Source organism: Paralichthys olivaceus, chromosome 16 (genome assembly GCF_024713975.1).
Source record: "Paralichthys olivaceus isolate ysfri-2021 chromosome 16, ASM2471397v2, whole genome shotgun sequence".
NCBI lineage: Eukaryota > Metazoa > Chordata > Actinopteri > Pleuronectiformes > Paralichthyidae > Paralichthys > Paralichthys olivaceus.
In genome coordinates, this window is record NC_091108.1 from 6,259,107 (window position 1) to 6,285,867 (window position 26,761).

Genomic DNA, 26,761 nt, shown 5'->3' on the forward strand with positions numbered 1-26,761 from the left:
GTTAAACTCATTTTCAGTCATTCCCCTGATGTTAGCAGCCTTTAGCAAAGATGATAAAGTCAAATCTATGTAAATAAAATAACAGGCTGTAGCAACGTAATGAAAAAAGATTGTTTTTGGTTGCAACAAGCTAATTCCTTTTATGTGACAGTTGCAGTGGCAATTTAAAGGCTGGTTTTAATGCAGAAGTTTTCAGCTTTTTCAGCTTGTTACCACTTGAGGTGATGTCTGTGTTGTGAGTTATTCGATAGAAAGGGCCATTAATGCTTTTGGAGGCAATCTCTGCTTATTCTGACAAAACAAACAATCTTCCCGTCTATCTCTTACATCTGTGGAGCCCCTCTCCCAACAAAACAGAGAGGAGCAGTCCCCCAAAAATGAACGTAGGGGTACTGAACTCTATCAAATACCTACTTCACTAGTAGGTGTGCAGTGATGCTCTGCTCTGCTTGTATTTACATTTGTACAGCAACAATGCATGATGTTATATATTGCTCTGTTAGTGACTATTAGTTGTACTACTACTACTACTACTTGTACTACTCCATGATGCATTGTGGGAAACAATGAGTGCACTATATAGGGTATGAAACATTCAGACAGAACTACAAATAGGCAAACTCACTTTCTAATGGTCTGTGTCGTGATTCTCTGCGTAGTCCAGCTTCCTCCCACAGTCCAAAGACATGCATATTGAGGTTGGGTTAAGTGGAGACTTGTAATTGTCTGTAGTTGTGAATGATGTTAGTTTGTCTCTAAATGTCGGCTGTACCCTGCCTCTCACTAATATCAGCAGAGATTATCTTGGACTGGACAAATCGTTTGTTTTTCTGTGACTATTTGTTAAAGACACTGACAGGACAGGGTCACGTCCGGGGCCAATCAGATTTCAGCTGAGGCCAGTGCCTCCTGATCCCACCCCTGGATCCACCCCTGAATTGAGGCCTATGCCAGGTAATTTGTGATAATGTGTAATCGTAAGAATACATATTACAAATGCATATAGGACTCTAACAATAACATTACCATCATATCATCATTACTATTACCATCATATTGCCACTGCACTACTTGTCTGCCTATTCATCTTGTGTTTCTGTTTTTGTTCTTTCTACCTCAATGTTTTGTTTTGTTCTATTGTATTGTGTTTTGTTGTGTTCTGATACACGAGCTGCTATGACGACTTAATTTCCCTCCGGGGATGAATAAAGTAATCTATCTATCTATCTATCTTACACATAACTACGGTGGCATTGTTACACTTACAGTATATATAGTATTTCCTCGGGCATTCGATTCTCTACATGAGGAGAAAACTGAAGTGTGGAAAGTATAAAAATATGATCCCATGCACTTACTCACTGCAGTACCTTGCAATATATACACATATATATATATACTAAACTTTCCCCCCGTGTAGTGGCTGGACCAATTTGAAGAAACTGAAATTGTGCTGAGAAAAAAAAAAATCAATGACATTACCCGAAAAGCCCCTATCCATTACAGCCCTGAATACCTGCGTGTGTGTGTGCGTGTGTGCGTGTGTCTGCGTGTGTGTGTGACTCTCAAACTCTGGCCAATCCTCGGTCACATGACTCAACAACCGGCAGTGATAGCGAGCGCAGCGCCTCGGTTTATCCACAATCCTGCACAGCACCAACCCACCGCCGCTAAACGCCCCCATTTCTTTTTACTTGAAACCTTTTACTCCCGCTCGGTGAGTACTGACACCTTCCACTGACATTTTCATATTTTGAAGCCTCTTTTTCTTGCTGCCTTGTCTCGGGGAAAGTGTTTTCTCGTTTCTCTGCATGCAATGATTTCAATCTTGGATGCTGAGTGTTCCGGAGACATCCTCTGAGAAATAGACCCACTACTACGTGCTTGCGGACGCTCTTGGTATTTTTTTTTCTTTCTCTTCTCTCTCCTTCTTCTTCTCCTACCGAAGCAGCTTTTTGTTTTACGAGCTCACTCCATCACAATCCACACACCTCTCGCTTGTTTTCTGGCTTTTTCCCCCTCTTTCTCATGGCTTGTTTGGGTGTGATTTTGGTTTTGGTGCTCCTCATTGATCTTGCAGTGTTTCTCTGGTGTTGGAGGCAGTTCGTCTCAGAGGGCGCAAAGATAACAGTTTTGATTTTCATCTTTGAGGATTTTGCTTTTCTCCTAGGTGAGGAATTTAACTTTGCTGTTTCTTTGTACTTCTTCCTGCACTGCACCCCACTTTCCCCCCTTTAAAACTAACCTTTTTAACTGAATATATCTCTGACAGAGCTGGAGTCATGTTGAATTATCAAATAGTTTAAAATCTCCAGATTATAGATTTCTCTCCCAAACAGCAACCCACCATTAAATATATTTTAAACTCTGTTTCTTTTAATCCAAAGTGATAACGCATGTCAGAGGATGCAGGATGCCTCTTGTCCTTCCACTGATGGCAATTTGTAAAATTTCAGACAGGTCCATGATTGCAAATCACCGCTGTGCAAAACAAAAACAGACTCCTGCCAACTGAAGCAGACACAGCTGCTCCTCTCTCATTACACACAAACCTCATTGCACTCGCGATTGATAACCGGCGAACACGGTGAGACATCACACAGAGAAGGTTGGAAACTTAAATTGGCTCAGTGAGTCAATGCTGGGAGGCGGGGAGGGGGACCCCCCCCCCAATCTTTGAGGCCCAGACAAATTCTGCTGTTCATTATTCAAATCAGCCCGATAGGTTGGATTAATAGTTTGACCTTGACATTGCAGCCACATGCATCTGCAGACGACAAAGCCAAAAACATTCACCTAAATGTGGCGTTATTGTTTTAAATGATCACCTTGAGCACAGTGTTTTTTTGTGCTTTGGTAACTTCTGGAAGACAAACCCTTCTTTTCAATCATCCCCAAAAGACGTGGGTGAAGGTGTTTGACAGTTATTCCAGCCTTGAGACTCTGCAGGTCAGGGAACAGGTGGGGGCAGCAGAGCATGAAATGTGCTGCTACTCAAAAAACAATACTTATCTCTCACCAGAGATGAGCTATAGGAATGGTCAGCCTATACATGCATGCACAGAATCAGTATGAGCCCAGAGAGGAGAGAGCTGGAATAAAGTTTAGCCAGGAATTTCTGGTCCAGTCAGAAATCTGTCTGTGTCCAGTGGGTTTCTGCACCCGTGGGCTGGGATGATCACTGACCCTTAGCAGGTGTATGATGTGGGCTGCTTCAAAGCCATGCACCGCAGAGTCCGTCTTCTGTGGGATACAGATGAAAAACATTTTAGAGCTGCTCCAGCTTTCAGACGATAGGTCAAAGAACAGATTAGAGGAGCTGCTTTTTATACCCCTACATGTGAGAGATAACCAAAGAGAAAAACAGATGAGGGAGTCAGACAAACACAAAGACGGATGACGACGGAGTGGTCATTCAGAGGAGCGTGTTGCGTCAACATTTTCATATATGACATCCACTTCACATAATACAGTTCTGTGTTTCATTATACATGTGGCAATACCCACTGCTCCCTATTTGATCTCCTATTCTTGGATGTGTATGCTGCGTTCCACCCCTGCATTAGTCATATCCAACACAGAGTCTGTCTCGGTCTTTTCAGCCACTGGAAGGCAGCAGTTTGGATAAACAGCAGCCACTGTATATGCATGCACCTGATGCTCAGTTGAGTTGTGAGTCGTTCCATTTGCCCAGCGGCATCAGAGTCTCAGCACCACGGCCAGCTCCGTTTATTCTCCATTCAAAGAGATAGTGGTTGATTTCAGGACCATGGACAGGTGCCAGCTCTTTATTACACCGGCAGCTGGAGCGAGTTGATTCCTGCCTGGAAGTCTGGAGTGTCGCCACTCACTCACCCCTGCCCCCGCCACCGCACACGTCTCATCCTGAGCTATTTCAAGCTCCGCAAGCCACATTCACCAGGCTAGAAAAGACACGCTTTACCCCCGATAAGAGAGAAAACAATTACACCTCCACTGAAAAGACTCTGCTTTGGAAATGTTGAAAAAGTTAAGGGCACATATATATGTATATCTTAATCTTTTGTGCCATAGAACAGGGGAACATGTTTACCTGAGGGTAAACGTAGTGGAGAAACTCATTCAAGCAGAGGACATGTCTCAGTTTACCACCAATGTGAACCAGCTGTAACGACTGAGAAGTAGTTGAAAACCTGTGTCTGGTATTCAAAGTGATGCTATAGCTGTTTGAACGTCATCAAACCTATCGATGAAAACCGTGTGTGTTGCATAAACCTTACTTTTTCATTTCAAAATGACCTCATCATCATGCCACATGATCACGAATGATTGTTTAATCTGAATAATCTGTAGATTATGTCTCTAATGTTATTGGTTGCAAAGGATAATGTATCACTACACTATATGATGTTGTTGTCAGACTTTATAGAGGCAACACGTTAACATCTTTATCACCATATGATAGCTAATGATATTTTATCTATATAAACTAGGTCATGTCCATAGTCCTATAGGATGCTGTGAAAAATGCATTTTTGAAAGATCTCATCATTTTGACTGACTTCATTGGGACTCCTTCATGATGCCACTTATATGATGAGCAATTTAAACTTAAACAGGTTCTATCATTTATAGAAATATTCTGGAAAATGTGTTTTTCAGACCATACACACACACACACACACACACACACACACACACACACACACACACACAAGTAGTAGTATGGCTTGTATGAAATAAACGAATTTAACAATATCTATTTTTATAAAATTAATAATATAACATGACATCTAGTTTGGAATTCCTTCAAATCAATGTGATGTTTGTAGAAGCAGGAAGGACCCAGTGGGGCTCAGGTCCACAGATACACAATCTGGAGAAAGTTTTGACAAAAACATTGTTGGTTTTGCGTTACCAAAGTGGCAGTATTGTTTTTATTATCACAGAGTTGCAGGAACTCTGTCTCTAGCATAGAAGTAAAACTCAGTTTGACTTGAGGAAATGTAACATATATAATAACATTGCACTGGGTTGAATCATATAGTGATGGTATAGTATATAATGGAGTGCTTTTGAACTAATATAGAAACCCAGGAGTCAAGGGATCAAAAAAACTAGAGCCTGCTTTAATGTTTCCCTTTTTCTTCCTGGATATTTTCCGGTCCCATTATAGTGGATGTTTACCAACATTCAAATGAGCCATTCTTCTTGTTTACTTCTTTCCATGCAGCATGTATTCATCTCACTGACAGTGTGCTAAAAATATGTTTTTATCCACTTTACAATAAACTGAAAACATTATTTGTAATGTAAAATAGTAGACCAGAGCAATGTTTCCATTAGAAATGCATCCTGAAATGAGTTCTCTATCATTAGATCTTGGACATTTCCTTTTAAATATTGACTGTGTGAAAGTGGATGTCATTCACATCCACCTCTGCCTCATGCAAATTTTTAATTCATTTGATCAAACCTGCCAATTATGTTATTTCTGGCCTCCTGCCCACGTCGAACTTTTCACCCTCAACCATCAAACCCCTGCCTCAGTATGCACCTTAGTCTTCAGGCTCCTGGTGCCACAAAACAGAAACATATTTTGTTATCAGCTAATTACTCACAGCTCTAGTGACCCAGTTACTTTAGCCTGGTGGAGCGGAAGCTATATTTGGCAGTCACACAACAGGAGAATTAAGGAAATGGAGAAAAAATGTCCGTGCCAAGAGATATGGGAATGCATGGCATATGTTCACATGCCCTCGAGCGGAGCTGTGGATTCCCCCGCTGCAACAGCAGGTGGAGTCTTTTTCTCTCGCTCCTTGCTTTAAATACACACAGTGATGTAGGAGTAATCCTTTGTTTCGAGTGTGAGAATGGGGAAGTCTCCAAAAAAAACAAAAAACTTTTAAGAGTATTCAGACAGGACCAGTGTGATACGTGATGATGCAATAGAGAATTTCTGAAGCAAAGTAGTTGGCAAAGCCTGACTGGTAGAAAAATCTGGTTCAAAATGTTCCCTTAAAACAATAAATCCCTGTGGAATCGATGAAGCAACATCTAAAGTCACCCAGAGGTCCCTTCGTTTATCAATTCTAAAGTTACTCACACGAGCCGCACTGCAAACAGCTTGAAGTTGTCCAAATGATATACACTGACCTCAAAGATGAGGTTTGTGCTGTGTAGAAAAAGCACACAAATGTCCTGATTCCAGAGATAATCAGTCCTGTTATTATTCTAAAATGCAGGATAAAATCTCTTCGCAGGGATATGGCTTCATCCCAGCTCACAGCACAGGTCACAGCAAGCTTTTATCTCGCTGCTGTCGACGCTGGTCGAGGCTATAGGTTGCTTAAATCAGATTATGGTACAACTCATTTTAGGTGCGTGATCGTCTGCCGTCATGCTTCAGAAAGCCTCCATAAATTTGTGTAGAGGAGGACGAGGAGATAAAGCTGAAGGGAATTGGAATGTGTTTCCTTCACAGGAGCGCGGTGCAGTCATGTAGCTGCGGGCTCCGCACGGTGAAGCGTCCCTTTACAGTTCAAAAAGTCACTTCATTAAAACTATGAAAAATATGTAAACAAAAGGTAGATAGAATGTGGCAATATAAAGGGAGAGATACACAGTAATAATTTATAAGCTAGCACTCCAGCTACCTACCTACCACATGATGAACGTCTTCATTTTCCATCTTTGATATTCTGGTCTGAGGCCCAGTTCTAAGCTCCTTGAAGATGATTGTGATTGCAAATGCCTTTGTCACCCTCCTTTTTTTCAATGTAGCTCATTCTCTCCTTCCATCTCACCTCTTTTTATTTCCCTCTCTCTGCTTCTATGTCTCTGTCTCTCTCCTTTTGTTGCCACCCTCCCCCTCCTCTCCTGCTTCAATTCAAACTCAAGACAGGCATTATCCAGGAGGTAATGGGGTGTAGGAGCGGAGGAAAAAATAAGAACGGTGCTTGACAGTCATACTTCCTTGTTAAGCTTCACAACAAAACTCTTTTTTTCAAAAAGAGAATTTCCAGGCACCATAGTAAACAGAGCTCAGGAAGCTGCACGGCTAGTCGCTCATTACATGTGGGCATTAACGGGCTATTCTCTATCTTCTCCGCGCAGTTAGCCAGTATTTACTGTACTGTCCTGCAGGAGAGATTAGATTCCACTGGGCTCCTCTGGGCGCGGAGCAAACGACCCTGCCTGGACCTCTATTCATTAAGCCTTTAATTGTTAATTGAGGTCTTTGAATGATTCAGCAATAGCTGCTGCTGTTGGGGCATTAGCTGAGTAATTTATGGCTCCGAAAGAGCTGGAAAAAAATGAATGAGGCCAAGAAAAAAGGGACAGTGGTGCCTGCACAGCATTATCATTACACAACTACCTTATGTCAAGTCTCCAAAATCTGCACGGTCCAATTTTATTAAGACCATTTTTCTCTGTTCAGTTTATTATGTTCAGTGATTAAACATCATTTAGTCATAATACAATTTGACTCTCCACTTGGCATACCATTTTAATTGAATATCTTTTGATGAAGCATATTATTTTGTCTTAAACTGATATTTCTTTCTTCTTCTCCGGCTGACATTTAGAAAAATGCAGCAGTCAGTTTCCCAGTAATAAATGTTGGCCTGTGACTTTCGGCTGTTTTCAGCAACATTTTGCTAAATTGTTTCTGCATAAAGAAGGAAAATAATCCATACTTGCGTTCTGATGTGGTTTGCAAATAGACTCACAAACATAATTAGATTCCACATTTATTCCATTGTATTGTTCTGCTGTTATTCAACAGAAACATGCTTTCAGCTGTAGTGGTGCTGGTAGGTGGATGTTTTACTTTTGAGCTGCTCCCTCTGTTTCTACAATGCTTAGCTAAACTAAAGGTATCCTGGTTGTAGCTTCATATTTAATGCACAGACATGAGAGAAGAATCAATCTCCTCTTGGAACAGCGGCCAAATTATTACACATATACGCATAATTCATTCTTTGTCTGCGACTGACGAAAAAGTAAGCGGTCACTTGCCAGGTTCTTAAAGTTAATCAGTCCCTGATTGATTTTTACTCATTTTCAGTGACAGCGTAAAGAGGAAAAATAATCCATACTTCTATGGTGGTGTAGTTGGCAAATTGAGATTTATTAGAAAATAATTCGATTCCATTTTCCTGTGTATTGTGTGCTGCTGTCATTCAAAAGAAACGTGCTCACAATATATTTCTATGCTAAGTATTAAGTGGTATTCTGGCTGTAGCCTCATATTAAATACAAAGACGTGAGAGAAGAATCAATCTTGTCTCCCAGCAAATTATTACACTATTGCCTGACAATAACTCTCAGAAGAATCTGTATGCTGTAAGCTCCTTTTATAGATCATTTTCACCATTTGTCTGAGTGGAATTCATTCTATTCTGTGATTTAACATCATTTAGACAAAATGCAATTTGGCTCTTCACTTGTCGTGTGATTTCTTTTTGTTTTATTAAGCATATTTAATTTGTCTTTGTGGAAGTTCTACATTTGAAAATGATGTTTCTTTCTCTCTCTGTCCCTGACTGACAATTAGGAAAGCGTAGCAGTCAGGTCTGCTACAATCATTTTCCTTGACATCAAATCTCTCAGAGCTTCTGTCACCGAGTGAATTTCAACCATTTTTCCAGCTTTTGTATTATCCACAGGAGCATTTTTCTAAATCCTCACATTTTATGCTGCTTGTGTTCTCAATACAGCAGAAAAGGGAAAATAACACACCTGCAGTGTCATAAATTTAGACTGTGTAAAAATGTAATTAGATTTCAGTCCACATTTATTTCCTCCTATAATTCATTTGGCTGTCATTCAAAAGAATGAGGCAAAAAAAGGGATTATTATCGTCCAATATTTCATTCACCTTCGCAGAGATTTTTTTTTCCAGTGAGGCACTAAAAGTTGAGACTTAGTTTGAGAAGCGTCTGTCTCCTGAGTCTGCAGGCGGTCATGAAGACGTCTGCAAGTTGAACTCAGCCTTATTTTCCTCTATTGATGACAGTTGAGCTTTCGGTTGTACACTGTCAAGATAAAATGCCGCAATGCAACAGTCAAACAGCAGCGAGCGAGTGTGGCCTGAATGCACCTTTCACATCCCGTATGTATTTGTCATGTCAGATGAGGAGTTTTCATCTTTTCTCCTCAGACAGGAGCGTGAGTCAGTGAGGAGAGATCAGGGAGCGAGGAAGTGCTAAAATGATTACTTTCACCAGCTCCTCGCCTCTTTATCTCCGGAGAATTCAGACTCTGAAGCTCCTGACAGTCAGTTGGAAAGGACCAAAGAGGATCCATGAAATACTTACACTTGGAACCTCTTCAGCACCGGAGGATGCTGCGGAATCCCCAAAGAAAAAACATCACTGTCAAGCTCTCACTCCTCTGTTGTAAGAAAGACTTTTTAGAGACACACACACACACAAAAAGAGGACTTTGCGTGGATGCAAATATGCCAGTGATGAGCCGGGATGCGTTTACAGCTCCTCTGATGCATGAAGATGTTATTTAGCATTAATTTCTGGAGTGCCAAGTGTGCCAAGATGAATCCTAACCCTGCTCCTCCCGCTTTGCCGATCAGGCTGCTTCAAATTCAGTGTGAGTGAGTGTGTTTTCTGGCCTGGGATGTTTCCACCAGCATTTGCCAGCAGTCATAGCACATGCTTCTTCAGGCTTTGAGGTTTTAGAAACTCATGAATATTGTAAAAGACCCATCTTTGAAGTCTCTTTTTATTCTGAATGAGACAGAGTAATAATGTTAAACTCTCTTTCCTTTGATTTTCACAAAAAATGTGTAATCAAGGGCAATTTGCAAAAATAGTGCTTGAGTATCTCTGGACTGATGATCGAAGGTGATGTGGAGATACAGAGAAACTGAAAACTTCTCTCTCTCTACTCAACAGGCCTGTAGCTTTATTCTTGTACCTGCCGCTGCCTGCAGTTATTTAGAGCCTCAGTTCAGTGGTCGCTTCGTGACCATTCGATCCCGTCAGTTGCTGACAGACGTTCAACAGATTTACAGACTTGGTAGGAAACTACAGACCATTAGTCGAACTAATGTCTTGTGTCCAAAAGTTTAAGACAGACCTAAAATTCAAAAACAATCACTTAAAAAGCAATTTTCACTTCCTTTCTGTTCCGTTGCTGCTTTTGTTTATGATGCTGCTCCTTCAGGCTTCAGAGGAGGTTGTTTAAATCAAGAAAGTTCTGTTCGGCTTAAACACCGAAGGGTCCGATAAGAGTCTGTATTTATCTCTGCTCTGTGAGGCCTACACCTACTCACACACTAAATTCTGTCATGATAATAATGAGTCATGTGATTACTATTTATCCTGAGGGGGGCATGACTGTCAAATCAAATGTTTTGGTGATCCATCTTATAGCTGATGAGACATTTCTGCCAAAACCACAAATATGAACCTCACAGAGATTCCACAGAAAAAATCTATACATACAAACATCATTACATATAAATGTAGAAATATATATATATATATTATTATTATAGTGTTATTATTCAATATATGATATAATGTACAAATAAATAAATGAAGGAATACAGAAGTTGCATTTTTCATTATAAATTGAATTTGCATTTTATGGATTTTTTAATATTTGTTTGTTTGTTTTTTTCTTCCGTCAGTCATTTGTGTTTTATGTGGTAGCTGTTTGCAGTGTTACCCCTCATCCTCAGTGTTAACACTTGTACACATGGACCAAACTAAAAAGTCATGTCAAGTAATTTCTTTCCCAAAGATATTTTCTTTTTATTTTCATTGGTTGTTGTCACTTGATGTTTGTCATTGTGCTTAGTTTAATAAATGATTTGATGCCATGAAAAGGAGGTGTGACATCATGATTGACAGCTTAGACTTGACTCCCGATTGGGCAGACGGGGCCAAATCCCCTACACTGCACAGACTGGTTCCGAATGACATCACCAGCCCAAGATGGTAACCCACGAATCCGGGATATTTTGGCTTCATTTTTATACAGTGGGAGGAAGTGGAGACGTGTCGTCCAACCTTATTTACTGTCGATGTTTTACACCCACACTCTTACTCATAGAAACACAACAGGTGGCTCTGGTGTTCACGTGGCCCCGACTTCTTCACTTTCGACTCTATTCTGCAAAGTATGAATACATGTATGAAATAAATTCTGACCGACTGATTGCCCTTTGTAACCTCACTATGAACGAGCACAGGCGAAAGTTTTCATCCGACACAATATTCAAACTAAGCTTGAGCTCTCATTAAAAACTGTTGAAAAATTCGCTCCTGCTTCTAAATCAACCATCTAATGACCTCACCTCTGCACATTTGCCTTAAAGTGGCCACTCAATGCACTTCACATCCATCAGTCGGTGGGTTGGATCAGACGTCGGAGCTGTGAGGCTGCTGAAACGTAGAGAGACGGACTGAATTGGTTTTGATTTGATTGAACTGACTGGTGGCTCTTTACTCCCCCGCTCTGCTGATAATTAAGTTAATCAACTCCTGAAAACTCAATGACGTCTTTGCCACATTATGGGGCTCGCAGCAGTGTTAAATTATATTTCATTCTTTGACGTTCAAAAGGAGAGTTTTCTCCTTTTTTTGTAAATCGGAGCAGAGGAGATTTAGAATGCATTATGTGTGGGTGGAGGTAAAGGATGAAGGTAAAGAAGAGGTAGGCTGGGGAAAATGGAGTGTGCCCGGAGGAGATAGACTGCAGAGAGTCCTGGTACGTGTGTTAGTGCATGAGTATGTGCGTGAGAGAGAAGATGTATAAGGTAACAATCACTGTGAATATTCCTGCTCTTCCTTTTCCACCCGGGAACTTGTAGAGACATATTTTTAGAACGCACCTATACATATTAGGTCTGTACGTTTGGACTGGAGCCACAAAACAGTCTCTTCTGCAAATGAGTCGCAAGAAGTTGGACCACAATAGAGAATTTCAATTAAAAGTACAAGTACTTCAAATTTGTACTTGAAAAGAATGTGTTTAGTAACAATCGACCACTGTGAGACTGCACAGAGTTCGTAATGTTTTGCTCATGCAGCCTCATCAGGTTAAATCGACCCCATTACAAACTGTTTCTTGTAACCAGTGTTGCAAATTCTGTTATTTTGCTGTTCTTGTTTAATCCTATCAGACTAATTGTGATTTGTAAATATGGGCTGTACAAATACAATTTGGTTGATTGATTGGTTGAAGTTCACACACTGACAAACAAGCAAACACAAAAAAACATCGCCAAATTTCGAGGCAGAAACAACCTGACAGATTTCCTGTTTCATCTTTGAGTGGATGTGTTAAATTCCTCTGTATTACTGTGAGGACACTTTCTGATCCGCCCCAGAGGCCTGTGGAATTATGGGAGCAAACAGTGCAGGCTGCAGGGGGCGTACTAAGCTTGTGAAGGACTTGTGATGTTTAGAGAGAAATCGCTTCAGGGCTCATTTGAGATTATCTGTCTGATTTATGTCTGAAAGCAAATGTGTTTGAAGTGTCCACTCAAATCCTCCTTCTGTCTTTGGTTTCTGATTGAAAGTAATGAAGCTGTCACTGGTGCATGACCGAGTACTTGTGAGTGAGTACTTCAGGTACAGTACTTCATTACAAGTCCTGCTTTCAAAGTCCTTCTGAAACTCAGATGCTTTATCTGAAAAGAGTTAAAATTAAAAGTGCTGGAAAAATATTTCCTGTCTAATGTTCATTATACATTATCATATTATTAATCAATGTGCATTAACATGTAAGCAGCAATTTAGTCAATTTTATTGAAGCTAATATTAACTAAGAAGTTTATTATACTTTAAAACCAATTCTCCTGCAAAAGGTCAGCAGATAAATCATGGAGGAAACAAAGAACAAAAAAAGTGAAACTGTAAGAACCTTGTGACTTTATGTGATGTGCTATTTTCAAACGTGGGAACCACAGCTCCTATACGTACGGTGAGATCTGTCAAATTCACACGTCTGAATCATAGCTGTCATATCACAGTTCCTCTCAGCAGCTGCAGCACACAATGGATCCCAGTGAAGGTTGACACAGAGATCAGGAGCATCACTAGTTGTGTCTCTGACTGATTCTCTCAAAATGAAACTTTAAGTGTTTTATTTCCTTGATCTATAAATGAGTGAATATCTTGTGCATTTGTATTTGTTTTCAGCCTCCAGTGGATATGATGATATACCTCATATAAAACCTGTAATTATTTGCAGCAGTGGGGAGCAAACAGCAGCCATGTCTCCTGTAGGTAATGTAATGTAAATACGAGGCTCCGGTGGATTCCACCGAACATGACTTTATAACATTCTAATCAATGATTTGCATCTGAAACACAAACAGGCGTCAGTCACAGCAACACGACAGCAACACAATTTCATAACCGATGATTTCCATTGGAAGTCTCCTGGTTCAGCTCTAAACATACACGTTCCTGTGTGTTTCCTCTTTTTCTTCCTAAGTGTAAACATAAGCTGCTGATGAGAAGTTTTAAAATCATTTATTTTTAAAAATGAATAAAACAACCAGATACAGAAACAGTCCAGCGTCTACAAAACTGCACAGATGATTTAACATCTGATGTGCAACAACTCAGACTCTACGACACACTGATGCTCACTCTTCTGTTTTCTGCGTGCGACCTCTAACCTTTCCAGCTTTCTGAGCAGTGTCCGACTGTGTCTCCCAGCAGGCAGTGCTGCACGAGGACTAGGATGACTGGGAAGACCCAGACCAGCAACGTGACCAACAAGAATGACCCACGCTCCCTCAACTCCCGCGTCTTCATTGGCAACCTCAACACAGCTGTGGTGACCAAGGGCGACATCGAGGCCATCTTCGCCAAGTACGGGAAGATTGTGGGCTGCTCGGTGCACAAGGGCTACGCCTTCGTCCAGTACGCCAGCGAGAGGAACGCCAGGGTGGCCGTGGCCGGGGAGAACGCCAGGGTAATCGCCGGACAATCACTAGGTAATGTTAATCATATGGGCAACAGATAATGATTCATGTTTGGTTCAAGCTGTAGATCGAAAAACAGGAAACTATTCTGAACTTTCAGGGTTAAAGGGTCGAACAAGAGGAAGTAATTGTTATTTATATTCCATATATTTCTCCCACGCTCATATCAGTATTACCATTGTGTATTACCATTATGAAATGTGAACATAAAATAGTTTGGTAGCTACAGCAACAGAGCTGAGAGTACGATATATTAGTTCCCTCATAAAAAATAGTTTACCCCTAAAGTTATTTCTTAACGTTTCATCTTCTTTTTTCATCTTCACCCAGTAACTGTTTTACTGAAAACCTATGAATAATACATAATTACACAGACTGTATGTGTAGATAAATGAAACATTTGTGTTCGATCGAAAGGTTTAATATGATCATTCCAATAATAATACCTTTATCTGCAGTATTTTTCAAAACCTCATAATAAAACAGAAAGGTACTGCATAAAAAACTCATACAGTTTACTGCAAAAGTAATAAAACTAAATAAGAAAGACATATAAAAGCAAAGCAGGAGGCATAAAACAGGGATCAATACTTATAATAAAAGTAAGACTATATAATATGAGGTGTAGGATTGTAAATATGACAGAGATACAGTCAGCAAGAACCTTTAAAACATGTTATTTCAAGTAAATGGGTGAACTATATCTTTTAATTAATAAAAACCTGAAGTTACCATCTGCTCCCACTGTTTATGGTCAAAAGTTCTGCAACAGATCTTGCCGGCGATCTTAAATTTGAACAGTAAAACCTTCGAATAATCCGGAGATGGAGCGGTGCAGCCGTTGTGCAGATGCTAAGATAGGGAATCCAGTTTTAGGAGTTAAACACGGCGAGGACACGAGGCGAGCTCAGGCATAAAGATAAGACTGAGAACACGAGCAGAAACTTGGACAACAGACAGACAGACTGCATCACGGAGGAAACATTCACAGCTCAGTCCTCATGGGCATTCAATGGATCCCTGTAAATCTTCCTTATATTACTTATTGATTAGTCCACAGCCCCCCTCCATGGAAAATAAAAGTCCTCCCCAAGCCCTGCTCTGTCATTAAATATGAATTAGAGCGCTGCAGGGTCAAATCTGAAATTCCACCCTGCGTTTGTTCGGTTTCATGCATTTCAGCTGTGAAATTACATGTGGCAGTGCTGAAACTGTGAGGAGGACTTCAGTTCACAGGGATTCGATGTAGAATTAATCGACAGGTATTGTTTTATATTTGTAGAAGAGTAAGACCAGTGCTCTAAATCTTAAGTGAAACTAGTCACCAAGGACTTAGAGGAATACTTTTGTGAAATAAATTTGCTTATGCAAGAAATTAGAGAAAATCTTGGTGTGGAGGATTTGATTTCATTAATTAGGCAGAAAGACTGGACGTTTCTTTACAAATTATCCGACTAGCTGCAGTACACAACTTCCTTTTGCTAAGTTAACTATCTGCTGACTGTAGTTTCTTATTTCATGTATAGAGAAGAGTCTGTTTTTATTTCTTTTATTTCCAAATGTCATTCTGTAGAATTTGTTATAATGGAAACCTCAGTGGCTGGAGTTCAAGGCCTTTTGTGTAACCATGGAAAAAAGCTTTTTGATGAGAAGGCCGTCAATTCATGGAAGAAACTGCTAATAAGTAAAATTAGACTAATATGAGATCACAGTGACCTTTGACCTTCGACCGTCCAAATCTAATCAGTTAATCTGAGTGTAAATTCACATTTGTGCAGAATTTGAGAAGTTCTCCAGATATCTTGTTCACAAACAAGAGACGGACGGACATAAACATAAAGCTTCTGGCTGTGGATAGCGTTGAGGTTTGAAATTTGCAGTTTCATGCTGCCACACCACAGAAATATTCACCCTGTCGTCAACACATATTGACGTGTCCTGTCTGTTTTGTCCTGTCTGCATCATTGCTCCCACTTACTGCTCCTCTCATTGACATGTACACTGACAAACCACAACAGTTACATTACCTCAGAAACACAACAGCTACACTGCGGTGTTTCCCAGGAGACAGAAAGTTCTATTCATGGCGTCGAGCTAAGGAGATCTCAGCGAAACAACAAACGCAGCCAAAGCTAAAAATCGTGCAGACCACAACTCCGTGCAACAGTCGATGTGGGATATTCCTTTGCACAGATATGTGATAATGTAGCTTCGCCGTCCTCATGATGTTGCTGTAAACACAGAGTGTCTGCGGACACACAAGAAAACACAATGCATACGGTACATTAACAATGTACCTGAAGTGTCAGAGGTAAACCTACAGGCCCACAGTGAGGTTTCTGGTTTAGAAATGATCTTTTCTGCTTTTATTCAGCTGCCACAGGGAAATTTAACCCCTGACATCTTATCTTTTAAACATGAACCTCATATTTGATTAAACTCTGGGAACTCTATTGCCAGAGGTGCGAGCGGTCGGCACGAGATGTGAATTCTTGATATTTTCTTCAACACATTCTTTCTTTATTAAATTACACACCGTGTGGAGTGACATGAGGGACGATTGTGCAGAGGTAAGACAGGCGACAGGGGGGGTCACAAGGTCAGAATCGATCCAGTGATGTACCCGAGCACACGATGAGCTGCTGGAGTGTCCCACACTTGAAAAGCTTAATCGCTCTATTTATTTAGTTGATTTAAATAAAAAATGACGTTCCCTGGTGTTTGGCCTGAGACGGCAGCTATTTAGATCCTGATGAAGACGTCTGCTGGTGATGAAGAGCGAAGGAGAAGGTTTAATTCCAGTTTCACCAGTAAAGCATTTCCCCTCATACGTGCTGATTGAAATATTGGACATAGATGTATTGATGCTTTAAGGTTCATTCTTTAAATCAGTGTTTAGTTTGATGTGCTTTGTTTTCGTCATCACTTTATTTGTGTTGGAGTTTTCATGTGCTCTCTGGTTTGGTCTTTGAGCGCCTCACTGTGGCTGAAATAGTTACTGCAGAACATTTTATTAAGTCAACGGTTTAATTAGGTCTTTAAGCTGATTTACACTTTGTTTGAGTTTGGGACTGTTGTTTTTGGGAAACGTTTCTGTATTTTATGTGACAGTTTGTAATTTATTAATTGTTTTGCAGGTCTATTTGTCAAAACTGAAATCTATAAATCACCAAACAAAGCAATTTCATAGAGTTTGCTTTAACTTCTCTTACCTTACCTTAGCTTACCTTATCTTATCTTATCTTATCTTATCTTATCTTATCTTATCTTATCTTATCTTATCTTATCTTATCTCATCTTATCTTATCTTATCCTATATTATCTTATCTTATATTATCTTATCTTATTTTATCTTATCTAACAAAGTGCTTCACAAGATCATAACGACAGGAAATTACAATGAAGACATTAAATCAATACAGAAACAATATGGTTGATTAAAAAGCAGTTTTTAAGATGTGATGATTATACATATATGTAAACTATAACTGAAACATAAAAGTTTTTGCCTCTGTACTCGAGCACTCATGAATTTTCCATGTTTATGACCACTAGATGGTGCTGAGAGAGAGCGACATCGTATCTGGGACATATTGTCCCTCAGCATGTCTAAGTAATTTGTCTGAGTCAGTTGTCAAACTCATGCAGGGATCCTCTCTGCAGAATATTCAAGTACGATTTGACTTTTAAATTTTTCTGACATCTTTTTTGAGTGATTGTTTTTATGTTTTTGAGTCAAATTAATAGAATTAACCTGGAAAAACATTCTTGAATTAAAATCACGAGCACATAAATAACGCTCTAGTTTTTGTTGCACAGTTTTCCACATGAAACAATTAGAAAGGTCTTTTTGATATTTATCCAAACGTGTCAAAATGAGACAATGGTTGAGGACATTGATGTTTAATTTCCAGTGACTGGCCTTGAAGCTGTGAATCCTTTCAAGACATTTCATTTTCCTGTCTTTTCTTACCGAGAACAAAGAAGCTGGGGAACTATTAAGATGTCACGCTGCGCATGAGACAGCTGCGAAGCCCCGTGTCAGTGTAATTAGATATTACAATTACAAGGCATCATCTATAACAGAGTCCAAATGCTGCAACAGCTGGGAATTCAGAAAGCTGCTTCCCCCCTGGGCTCACCGCTCTTTCAATCTGTCTCTGAAGTCCACGGCCCATCCTCTTAAAATGGAATTTAAAAAGCAGTGATGAATGGGAGACGGTGGCAGTAGAAAGCTGATTCGCTCCTGCAGTGGATGAAACTCTGTTATGTGACTGGTGAAGTCAAACTGGATTTTTCTGCAGGTTTAAACTGGAGAGAGAACAGGTTGTATTTTCTAACATAAAGCTTAGATATCAAATGAGACCCTCTTTTTAATTTTCCCCAAATGTTTGTTGAATTGTGGTTGTGGGACTTTTTTCTTGATTTTCTAATAATCTACTGCACTGAGCTTCCCCCTGCTGCTTTCTTTTTTATTCTGAGCTTTTCTCATTTTAATTATATGTTATTAGCGGATGCTTATTATGCTCCATGCACCATAAATCCCTTCTTGTTATGCGTTTATTTATCTAAATCTTGAATTGAGACCTCACGTATCCCTCATCGCTCATTAAACAGTTCGACAGAGACAGTAAAAACAAATATTTTACATATTGGAAAGAAGAGGTTCAATAGATGACCTCATGTATACACAAGGTTTAAATAAGTGAATTCACCCATGAATAAAACAACCACAAATCAAAAATGTGCAAAGACAAGATGTTTAAATGAATATGTATACATCTGTATACATATTCAACCTGACTGTGTGTGTGTATTGAAATACCCTGTAGGTGCTAGAATGTTTTTGTGAAAATCAGTATGCATGTTCTGAATTTGAGTAATAGATCCATTCATTCATTCCTCGTTGTTCTGTTCTCTGCACGTCGTCTACTTTGTGTCATGCGAGCTGCTTCAGCTACAGGGATTTATGACTCAGCTCATGTCAGGCTCTTTGTTTTGGTTGTCCGGCCCACAGCTTTATGTATCTGGTTCATTCTCACAGCTCCCACAGAGTCAGTTTAAAAAGCATCAGACCAAGTTTACTAAAACTTTCACCATTGACTGCATCTGCATCAGCTCCCCTTCATAGACGTTAAAACAACTCTATCGCCCCCTGGTGGCTGGCTGCAGTATAGATTGTAAACCCCACCCCTTCCAGTAGTTCATTTTTTTGTTATAGGCTCTAATGTATTTTCTTAGTTGTCTATGATATCAGATTTAACATCTTTTTATTATCAGTCAACAAATGTGTTTTATTTATTAACATTGAGGAAACATTGTGGGAACTTGTAAAAGGCATGTTCACTAAATATTTGCTCATTTTTAATTGATTAAATCATTAACCTAGATAATAAATTGTGGATTAACTGATTTGAATCTTTAATTACTGGCAAACACACGAGGAGTATTTTACAGGATGGCTTCTTTTGGACGAGTAAATATGTAATAAAAGTTCCTGCACCAGATTCAAAACAGGAAATTATAAATTATAAATTATTAAAACATTTAGGATACGTTCTTTTCAGAGGGGTGCTGGGGGACATTGACACTAAAATGCTGGCTTCCTTGTTTAACTGTGTGACTTCAGCATGTGAGGGGAGACAGGGGGATATTTTTGGGAGCCATTTTTCTTCTTTCCACCCATTAAAAAATTAAATCTTATCATGTAATTTCTCCTCGTCTAATCTGTGTCGACACGTAAGAAAAAGAGGGGGATGTTATGGTTAAATGTGTGCTCCTGCTGCTGGAGCTGAGTGGAGTGTTGGAGGAGAGGTTTCCCCCTGAACCAGTTTGACAGATGGTATGGTCTGAGGCTGAGAGTCTGCAGCTGGAGCAGCAGCATCAGTCTGTCAGAGGAGAGACAGAGTAGAACACACAGAGGAGAGAAGTGGATCTCAGCTCAGCATCTCTTCCACCAGCCTCCTCCTGCTCAACATGACCATGTACAAAGGCAGGCGTCGCAACCACAGATGTGAGTATGTGACGAGGCAGACAGATGAGTTTACTCTGACAGAACCCTGCCTGTCTTCTTTCTGTGGTGATGATTTGAAGTTGATTGATGCAGGAGCTTTTCTTCATTTAGTGTCAGTGAGTTTGAATTTCAGCTCATTTTAACTTCTTTGTCGAGCTGAGAATGACTGCAGCTGTCCAGAGGAACTTGTTGGTGTTAAAATACAAAGTGATAGTGCTTTTCTGTCATGTGTCAAAAGTCTGTGTTGTTTGCATTGTGCTTCTTTTCCACGTGTTTTGGCTAAATATGACATTTCTTGCAGGGAAATGAATGTAATCCTTTCACCTTAAAATGCTCTGTAGTTTAAATAGCTGATAGGTAATCAGATCACTGACGCTGCAGTGATGAGTCCATTAGAAAACGACTCAACTACTTTGATAATTGATGAATCCTTTTAGTTTACTAAGATTCCAAAACAGTCACTGGTCTCGGCTGCTCACATGTAAAGACTCAATGCTTTTCTTCATCATGTGTGAATATGACTGCAAACTGAATGTCTGTGTGTTTTGGACAGCAGAAAAAAATATTTAAACACATGTACTGGTGATAAATCATAACAAGCGTTTCCCCTGTCTTCTGACATATTTAGATCGGTAGATTAATCAATCATGAAATTAATCTTTGGTTGCAGCCATATTAATCATACAGGATCCTTATTAATGTGTCAGGGTAATATGATGATAATTTATGAATTCCAACTACACAAATCCTTTTACAGACAGTGTTTGTGGTTTTAACAGGAAACGTGTGAGAGGCTCATTTTTCTCTGTGACAGAGTGCTGCCTAAAGGGCGTCATCCATTCTGTGGCTGCACTTAGTGTAAAGATTAGTGTGCTGGTTCTGTGACAAAAAAAAGTTGTGTGTTCAGAAACAACTGCAGTGGTGCCTGTGAGCAATGGACTGTGTGTCCTGATGGCTGGCAGCTGCAGGTGTGTGTGTGTGTGTGTGTGTGTTCACACACCTGTGACGCACAGTGCTGATGGGAAGATTTTGCATGGTTGCATCTATGGATGAATAAATCTCATATATTAACATCTATATGTGCTGATTTATGATCAGTAGCAGGTGTTTATAAATGAATGTGTTGTATGCATTTTCAAATCTTATATATATATCTATATCTATAGATATAGATATATAGATATATAGATAGTTTCTGGATTTATTTCGAAATAGCAGCGATGTCTGTTGTATCTGCATCATGAAAAATCTCTGCAGCACAATGTGTTCAAATGTATACAAACCTCTTTAGAGTATTTGTCCAGCATCCCTTTGTGTTGGAGATGCTATAAAAGTGATGACAGCTGTAAACAGAGTAATTTGCACCATATAAACAAACACTTTGTCCCCACTTGCATTTATCAACCTGTTTAATCAAAGATATGTTTCCACCTTGTTTCATTAGATCCTTAAAAGCACAGAAACATCAGGAAAAAACGATCCGGTAGCAGCAAATAAAATGATCTCTTGTTTTTCTTAGTGGCGGAAAGATGTATTTTCTGCTTTGGTATCCTCCTAATCTTCTTACAACTGGTTGAAGTTAACTTTTGGGGTCATGACCCTCAGGTTTGGAACCACAGATGCTTCCAATTGATCAAATATAAAAAAAATTATAAATATATATATATATAACTAAATGACTACACAAAACAGTCTGTGGCCCCTTGTGTGTGTCACAGTGCAGATGTGTGATGCGCAGCGTCTGCGATGGTTTCCAGTTGTTCCTCATCGTGTATCCTCCCAATGGTTCCACAGTCATGAATGAGGAGGCAGTAATGTACCAGTAGTTCCGAGCAGGTGGCAGCTGTAGACTTATTTTTCCAGCTGCCTGCATGGATTAACAAGCGGGCGTTTAGGTGGACATGATGGACGGCCTCTACGGGGCTAAAGCGCTTCAAAGCATTGCAGTTAAGACCCACAAACTTGCATCATTAGATCATAAGATTAAGATCATAAGAGAAAAGGAGGAAAAGTACGGTAACAGCTCAGGAGAGATGAAAGACTGAATTATCTTAACCTCAGGCTAAAGCAATACGCTCATTATGATTTAATACAAAAATCAACACGAGCCAGCTGCAGCATCAGAATTTCGACTTCTGATGATGTGCTCTTTTGATTTGATCAACATTCACCTCCTAATTGTTGCACTCCCAGTGAGATATATTAACGCCATCTAACCCTAAAATATAGAAATCCCACATATCGTTCTCCTTAATGGACCATAGCTCAGGTCTAATGAAAATTATTTTTATTCGAAGCTCATGGGTTTGGGGAAAAGCTGCCAAAACATCTACACTGTGCCAAGTAGCTGATTTCCTTAAGAAGGTGAAGAAACAAAGTACAACATATTAATTAAGGAAGGACAGGCTGACAGGCAATTAATCCGAGTCCCACCCATAACAAAAGCTGTTAACGCCTCAAGGTGCTCATCCTGAATTGACGAGAGTGTTGACAGAGTCATTTAAATATACGTGTTGGGGAGTCTGGATGTCTGGACACTTGCCAAATGGATGTGCTCCCTGCATATATGGTAAATCATGATAAATCATTTTGCTCTTTATTTCCATTTGCTTGCATCATTTTGGTTCGCACATGTCCCCCCCCCCCCCCATCATGTGGTGACTATCCGGTGCCTTTTGATGTTATATTAATCCGATACTGTTCTGGGTTTGTAGACACGGGTGTTAGCAGCCGTCACGCTGTGAGATCTGAATTTGTGATGCTGAATGAGTTGTTGCAGTTGCAAGTTGAGACAGTTTCACAGAAATAAAGGCTCCAAAGTTTACAACTTAACACCCACACTAACTGTGAACTATGTTTCCATGGTAACACCTGCTGACCAGTGGCGCCAAATGACAGAACAGAGTGGAAAACATGATTCATACATAACTGTAGAATCTGAGCTGATGTTATGGAGCAAATAGTGAGAAGAAAACAGGTTTTCAGAGAATGCAGAGTATCACATCCTTCCACCAGTAGTGTTTGTGTTATCCTGATAACTAACACACAACAGACAGACAAACGCAGATGAAAGCATAACCTCCCTGGAGGAGGTAAAAATGGAAAATGGAAAAGATAATCCATTCAGTTATATACAAAATGTCAAACACTGGTTTTAATGGCAGTGATGGAAACAATAAAAACACTAATTACTAAACTAAAACATTAAGCGCTCTAATTAGGCGAGGTGAGATGGCGCCTCAGTTTTCAGTGCGTTCTTCATGGCACATTAGTCTTAATTAATTGTATCATGAAGAATCTTGTGTAAAGAATGGATTTAAATGATCAATAGGAAGGTTTGGTGATAAGTTTGATATCTACCATAGTCAGTGTCTAACTTTATGTAATCAGCGACTGAAAAAGTTTGATTGACTTTCCTTTATTACATTCCATATATCAATAAATATTAGAAGTGATGTCAATAATGACAACCTGAGGTCATCATGCCCACACACACACAAACACACACACTAATTAATACATATACGTATTTGCACATACCCAGTCACACATTTGCTTTCTACACCTGTCACTCACGGAGCCCTGCTTGAGGAAAAAAAACTCTCTCAGCTGTAATAAAAAAGGACTAAGCCGCCTTTGCCCTTGAGCCAAGATCGAAGATTATTCCAGTCGTCCCTGTCAGATTTACAGGGTGTGAGAACACGCGTAGATTGAATCTGCGACCGCTGTCGTGCAGGATGTCTCCGAGTCGCACATTTGTATTCACACAGGTGCCCGGATGATCTCTTAATCAAATACCGTTCACCTGCTCTCGGGACGCATGCAGCAGCAGAGCTGGAGTTTGTTATGTGCCAGAGGTGACGGCTTGCCTGCCAAAAGAAATCCATTGTCTCATTTCTTTCTTGGAGCTATTTAAAACTTCACTTGTACTCCCTCAGTCATAATGGAACAGAAAGCACCAGTTTAAACATGGATAACCACTTAGCTCCTGTCTATTCCTATTACACGTTTCCAAAGAGCCAGGGAGGAGGACAGAGTTAAAAGGCCCATTTGCTATGTAAAGTCTTTTCCCGTGTATTGTTACCGATGGGAATAACCACAGATGTACTGGCGTCCAGCTGCTGTCTGGCAAAATAGAAGCAGCACAAGAGGCTGTGAAGTTATTTAGGCACTTTCTTCTTTTCAAGCTAAGCTCATCCCAGTGGACCAATTTAGTTTGTGTGTGTGTTTGTGTGTGTGTGTGTGTCTGTGTGAGCCAGTCTAGCTATGGACTCGTCCACACCCCCAGAGACTTAGAGCTCAAGGGCAGACTGAGCTGAGGACTCTATATCTAACTAAAATGGAAACTCACACACACATTCAGTAACACAGCAACACCCTCGCAGGTATTTTAGCACAGCTTCATTAATATGAATGAAGACAAACTGAGTCAGAGCGCCCTGAGGTGGTGATGACTGTATTCTTGCAGTGTTGGACGGATAAAACTGTTAACTGAACTCAACCGCATCCTCGCCGGGAGACGGGCTCAGTCAGAACGAGGTCTTGTAAAACCTGCGATTGATGTTTTCATCACGACGTAGATGAGGGCAGACGGTGTGAAAACACTTCTTTTGACCTCAGAGACTACTGCAGACTGAGCAAGAAAAAGTGAGGAGGTCTTTTGCCCTTAATTTACCATGTTTTTTCTTACGGAAATGAAACCAAAATATCAAAATATAAAGGCCTCCTAATCATGAATCCTTCTCAGCCGTCAATCATGATGTTTCACCCCCTTTATATAAAATCAAATAACTACAATGTTACCTGAAAAAACACCAACAACTAAAAACATTTATATAACCTGAACTTTTCTTTTTTTAGTGTGGTTCATATCCCATGAGGATGCTGGGTTTATGTATGTGTGTATGATGTGTAGCTGATGGCACACCTGTAAAATCTCAGCACTGCTCTTCTCCCTCATACCACAATAATGATGGTTAATAGGTGAAACCACATGTCTCTCCATTAAACCACAGTAAGTCCCAAGTTTACAGGCTGTAATATATTGTTCTCTCACCTTTTTCATTCAATCACACAGTAAGTAACACAGTTATTAGGGAATTTTCAGTTTTGTGTACCCTCAAGGTGCCCTGCATTTAAAAATATAAAGTATGATTAATTTGTCCTCTCCTCTAAAATACCCAATTTGTACCTCATAATCTTGTTTTGTTCCTCTGTATATTCACCAGGAACCAGTAAATATTTTATTCATACTATTAAATTCGACTGTAAATTGCGAGTTGTTTTGTGCAGTGATACAGCCAGTAGGATCATTTCCACAGAACTGCACATCAGATACTATCTCTTAATTGCCTCACATTCATTTCATATTCACACACACATAAACTCACTCTGTGGAGCTGTGGCAATAAAAACTTGAACCTTTTTGTCTGCACCCGGCAGTCATGTGTAAAGTGCCTTGCTCAAATACAACCTGTCATACAGCAAAGTATTCATCTGTGGCTAAAACTTTAACCAGCGCTGGGGAAAAAAATAGGCTCAGGAGCTGAGGAAGTAATTTTCCATGTGACTCTTTATGTTGTCGCTACGTTTGTTTCGGTGTTTTTCTGCTGCTGCTAACTTGCTCGTAATGGCCTCAGCATAAAGTAACTTTTTATCTCACCCCTCAGTGCGACGCCGCATACAATTTACAATATCAATCAAGTCCTAAGTGGCTATTGCTTAGCAACAGTCTCTATCTCCTCTATCTCCAGCCACAACTTTTTTATGGATACACGCATAAACAAGTCATTCTGTAGGCACACACGCACACACAGGCATACGTGCCATTTGTGTATATGATTATTATAATGACTGTAATTAATCCGAGGCTCAGTATGTGTCTGTCGTTGGGGGTGCTGAGCTGTGGCAGTGTTCGTTTTAGAGTGCTGTTTAGTGCTCTGCTCTCTCTTTAATGACCCTAGCAGGGGACCAAAGGAGAGCCGGATGTAGATTGTGAACCATACCTCACATCTTCTTGGACCATAATGATAATGATACAGATGTCCCAGTGCACCTGAACACTTCCAATGCATCTCTAATCCATTAGTGCGTTAGGGAGAGTGAGGGGGGACGGAGAGGATGAGGGAGAGAAAAGGTGTATAGGCTCCAACCATAGCACCACAGGATATCCAGACAGTGAATTGGAAGTGTGTGTGTGTGTGTGTGTGTGTGTGTGTGTGTGTGTGTGTGTGTGTGTGTGTGTGTGTGTGACAGGAGACCGTGTGAAATAGAAACAAAGTAGTATGAGATATTTTACAGTTTTGAAGTTCACAAGCTCCGCACATTAACGTTGCAGCGCAGGATTTCATTACCAACCTCTGCAACACGTTCAGCCAACTGACTCAACCCCGGCTTGTGTCATGACATTTGCTGGATCCCCAGGGCAGTTGATGCAAAAGCTGATGTTTTATCCGTGCAACTTTTCGGAGCCGTCAAGGGGTGACTCATTCATCAAACAGGCATCTGTGCTGCTTTTGTCAGCGCGAGCGTGTCGACATGTGTGTGAGTGGGAGGGAGGTGTTTGATATTTGTTTGTGTTTCTGTGTTTGACCTTGAGCCATGTTTTCAAGGCTGATTGAGATGAGTTTGAGCAAAAGCACTGACGACAAGCCGACAGACTAAATGCAGTGATACCAGCCCGGTTTAACACACAGGGGCTCTTGGCAGGTAGAGGCGGCTGTCAGTCACAGGAAGAGCCATGAGCTGCGTACAGATGAGAACAGAAATACACTAATGCATTAGTTTCACTCAGTAAGGAT

General features: G+C 40.2%; 1 protein-coding gene across 3 annotated transcripts in view; it reads left to right on the forward strand.

Moving 5' to 3' along the window:
• Window positions 1-1,581: 1,581 nt before the first annotated feature.
• The window catches only part of ralyl (RALY RNA binding protein like), a 32,491-nt gene continuing 7,311 nt past the window's right edge, over window positions 1,582-26,761 (forward strand). For 2 of the 3 annotated variants that reach the window (XM_020105772.2, XM_020105797.2), the window contains exons 1-2: window positions 1,582-1,717; window positions 13,680-13,960. In XM_020105772.2, the coding sequence (XP_019961331.2) occupies window positions 13,705-13,960 (256 nt within the window). In that variant the 5' untranslated portion in view covers window positions 1,582-1,717; window positions 13,680-13,704. The remainder of the gene's footprint in view (window positions 1,718-13,679; window positions 13,961-26,761) is intronic. The other variant, XM_020105780.2, reaches the window with a different exon arrangement.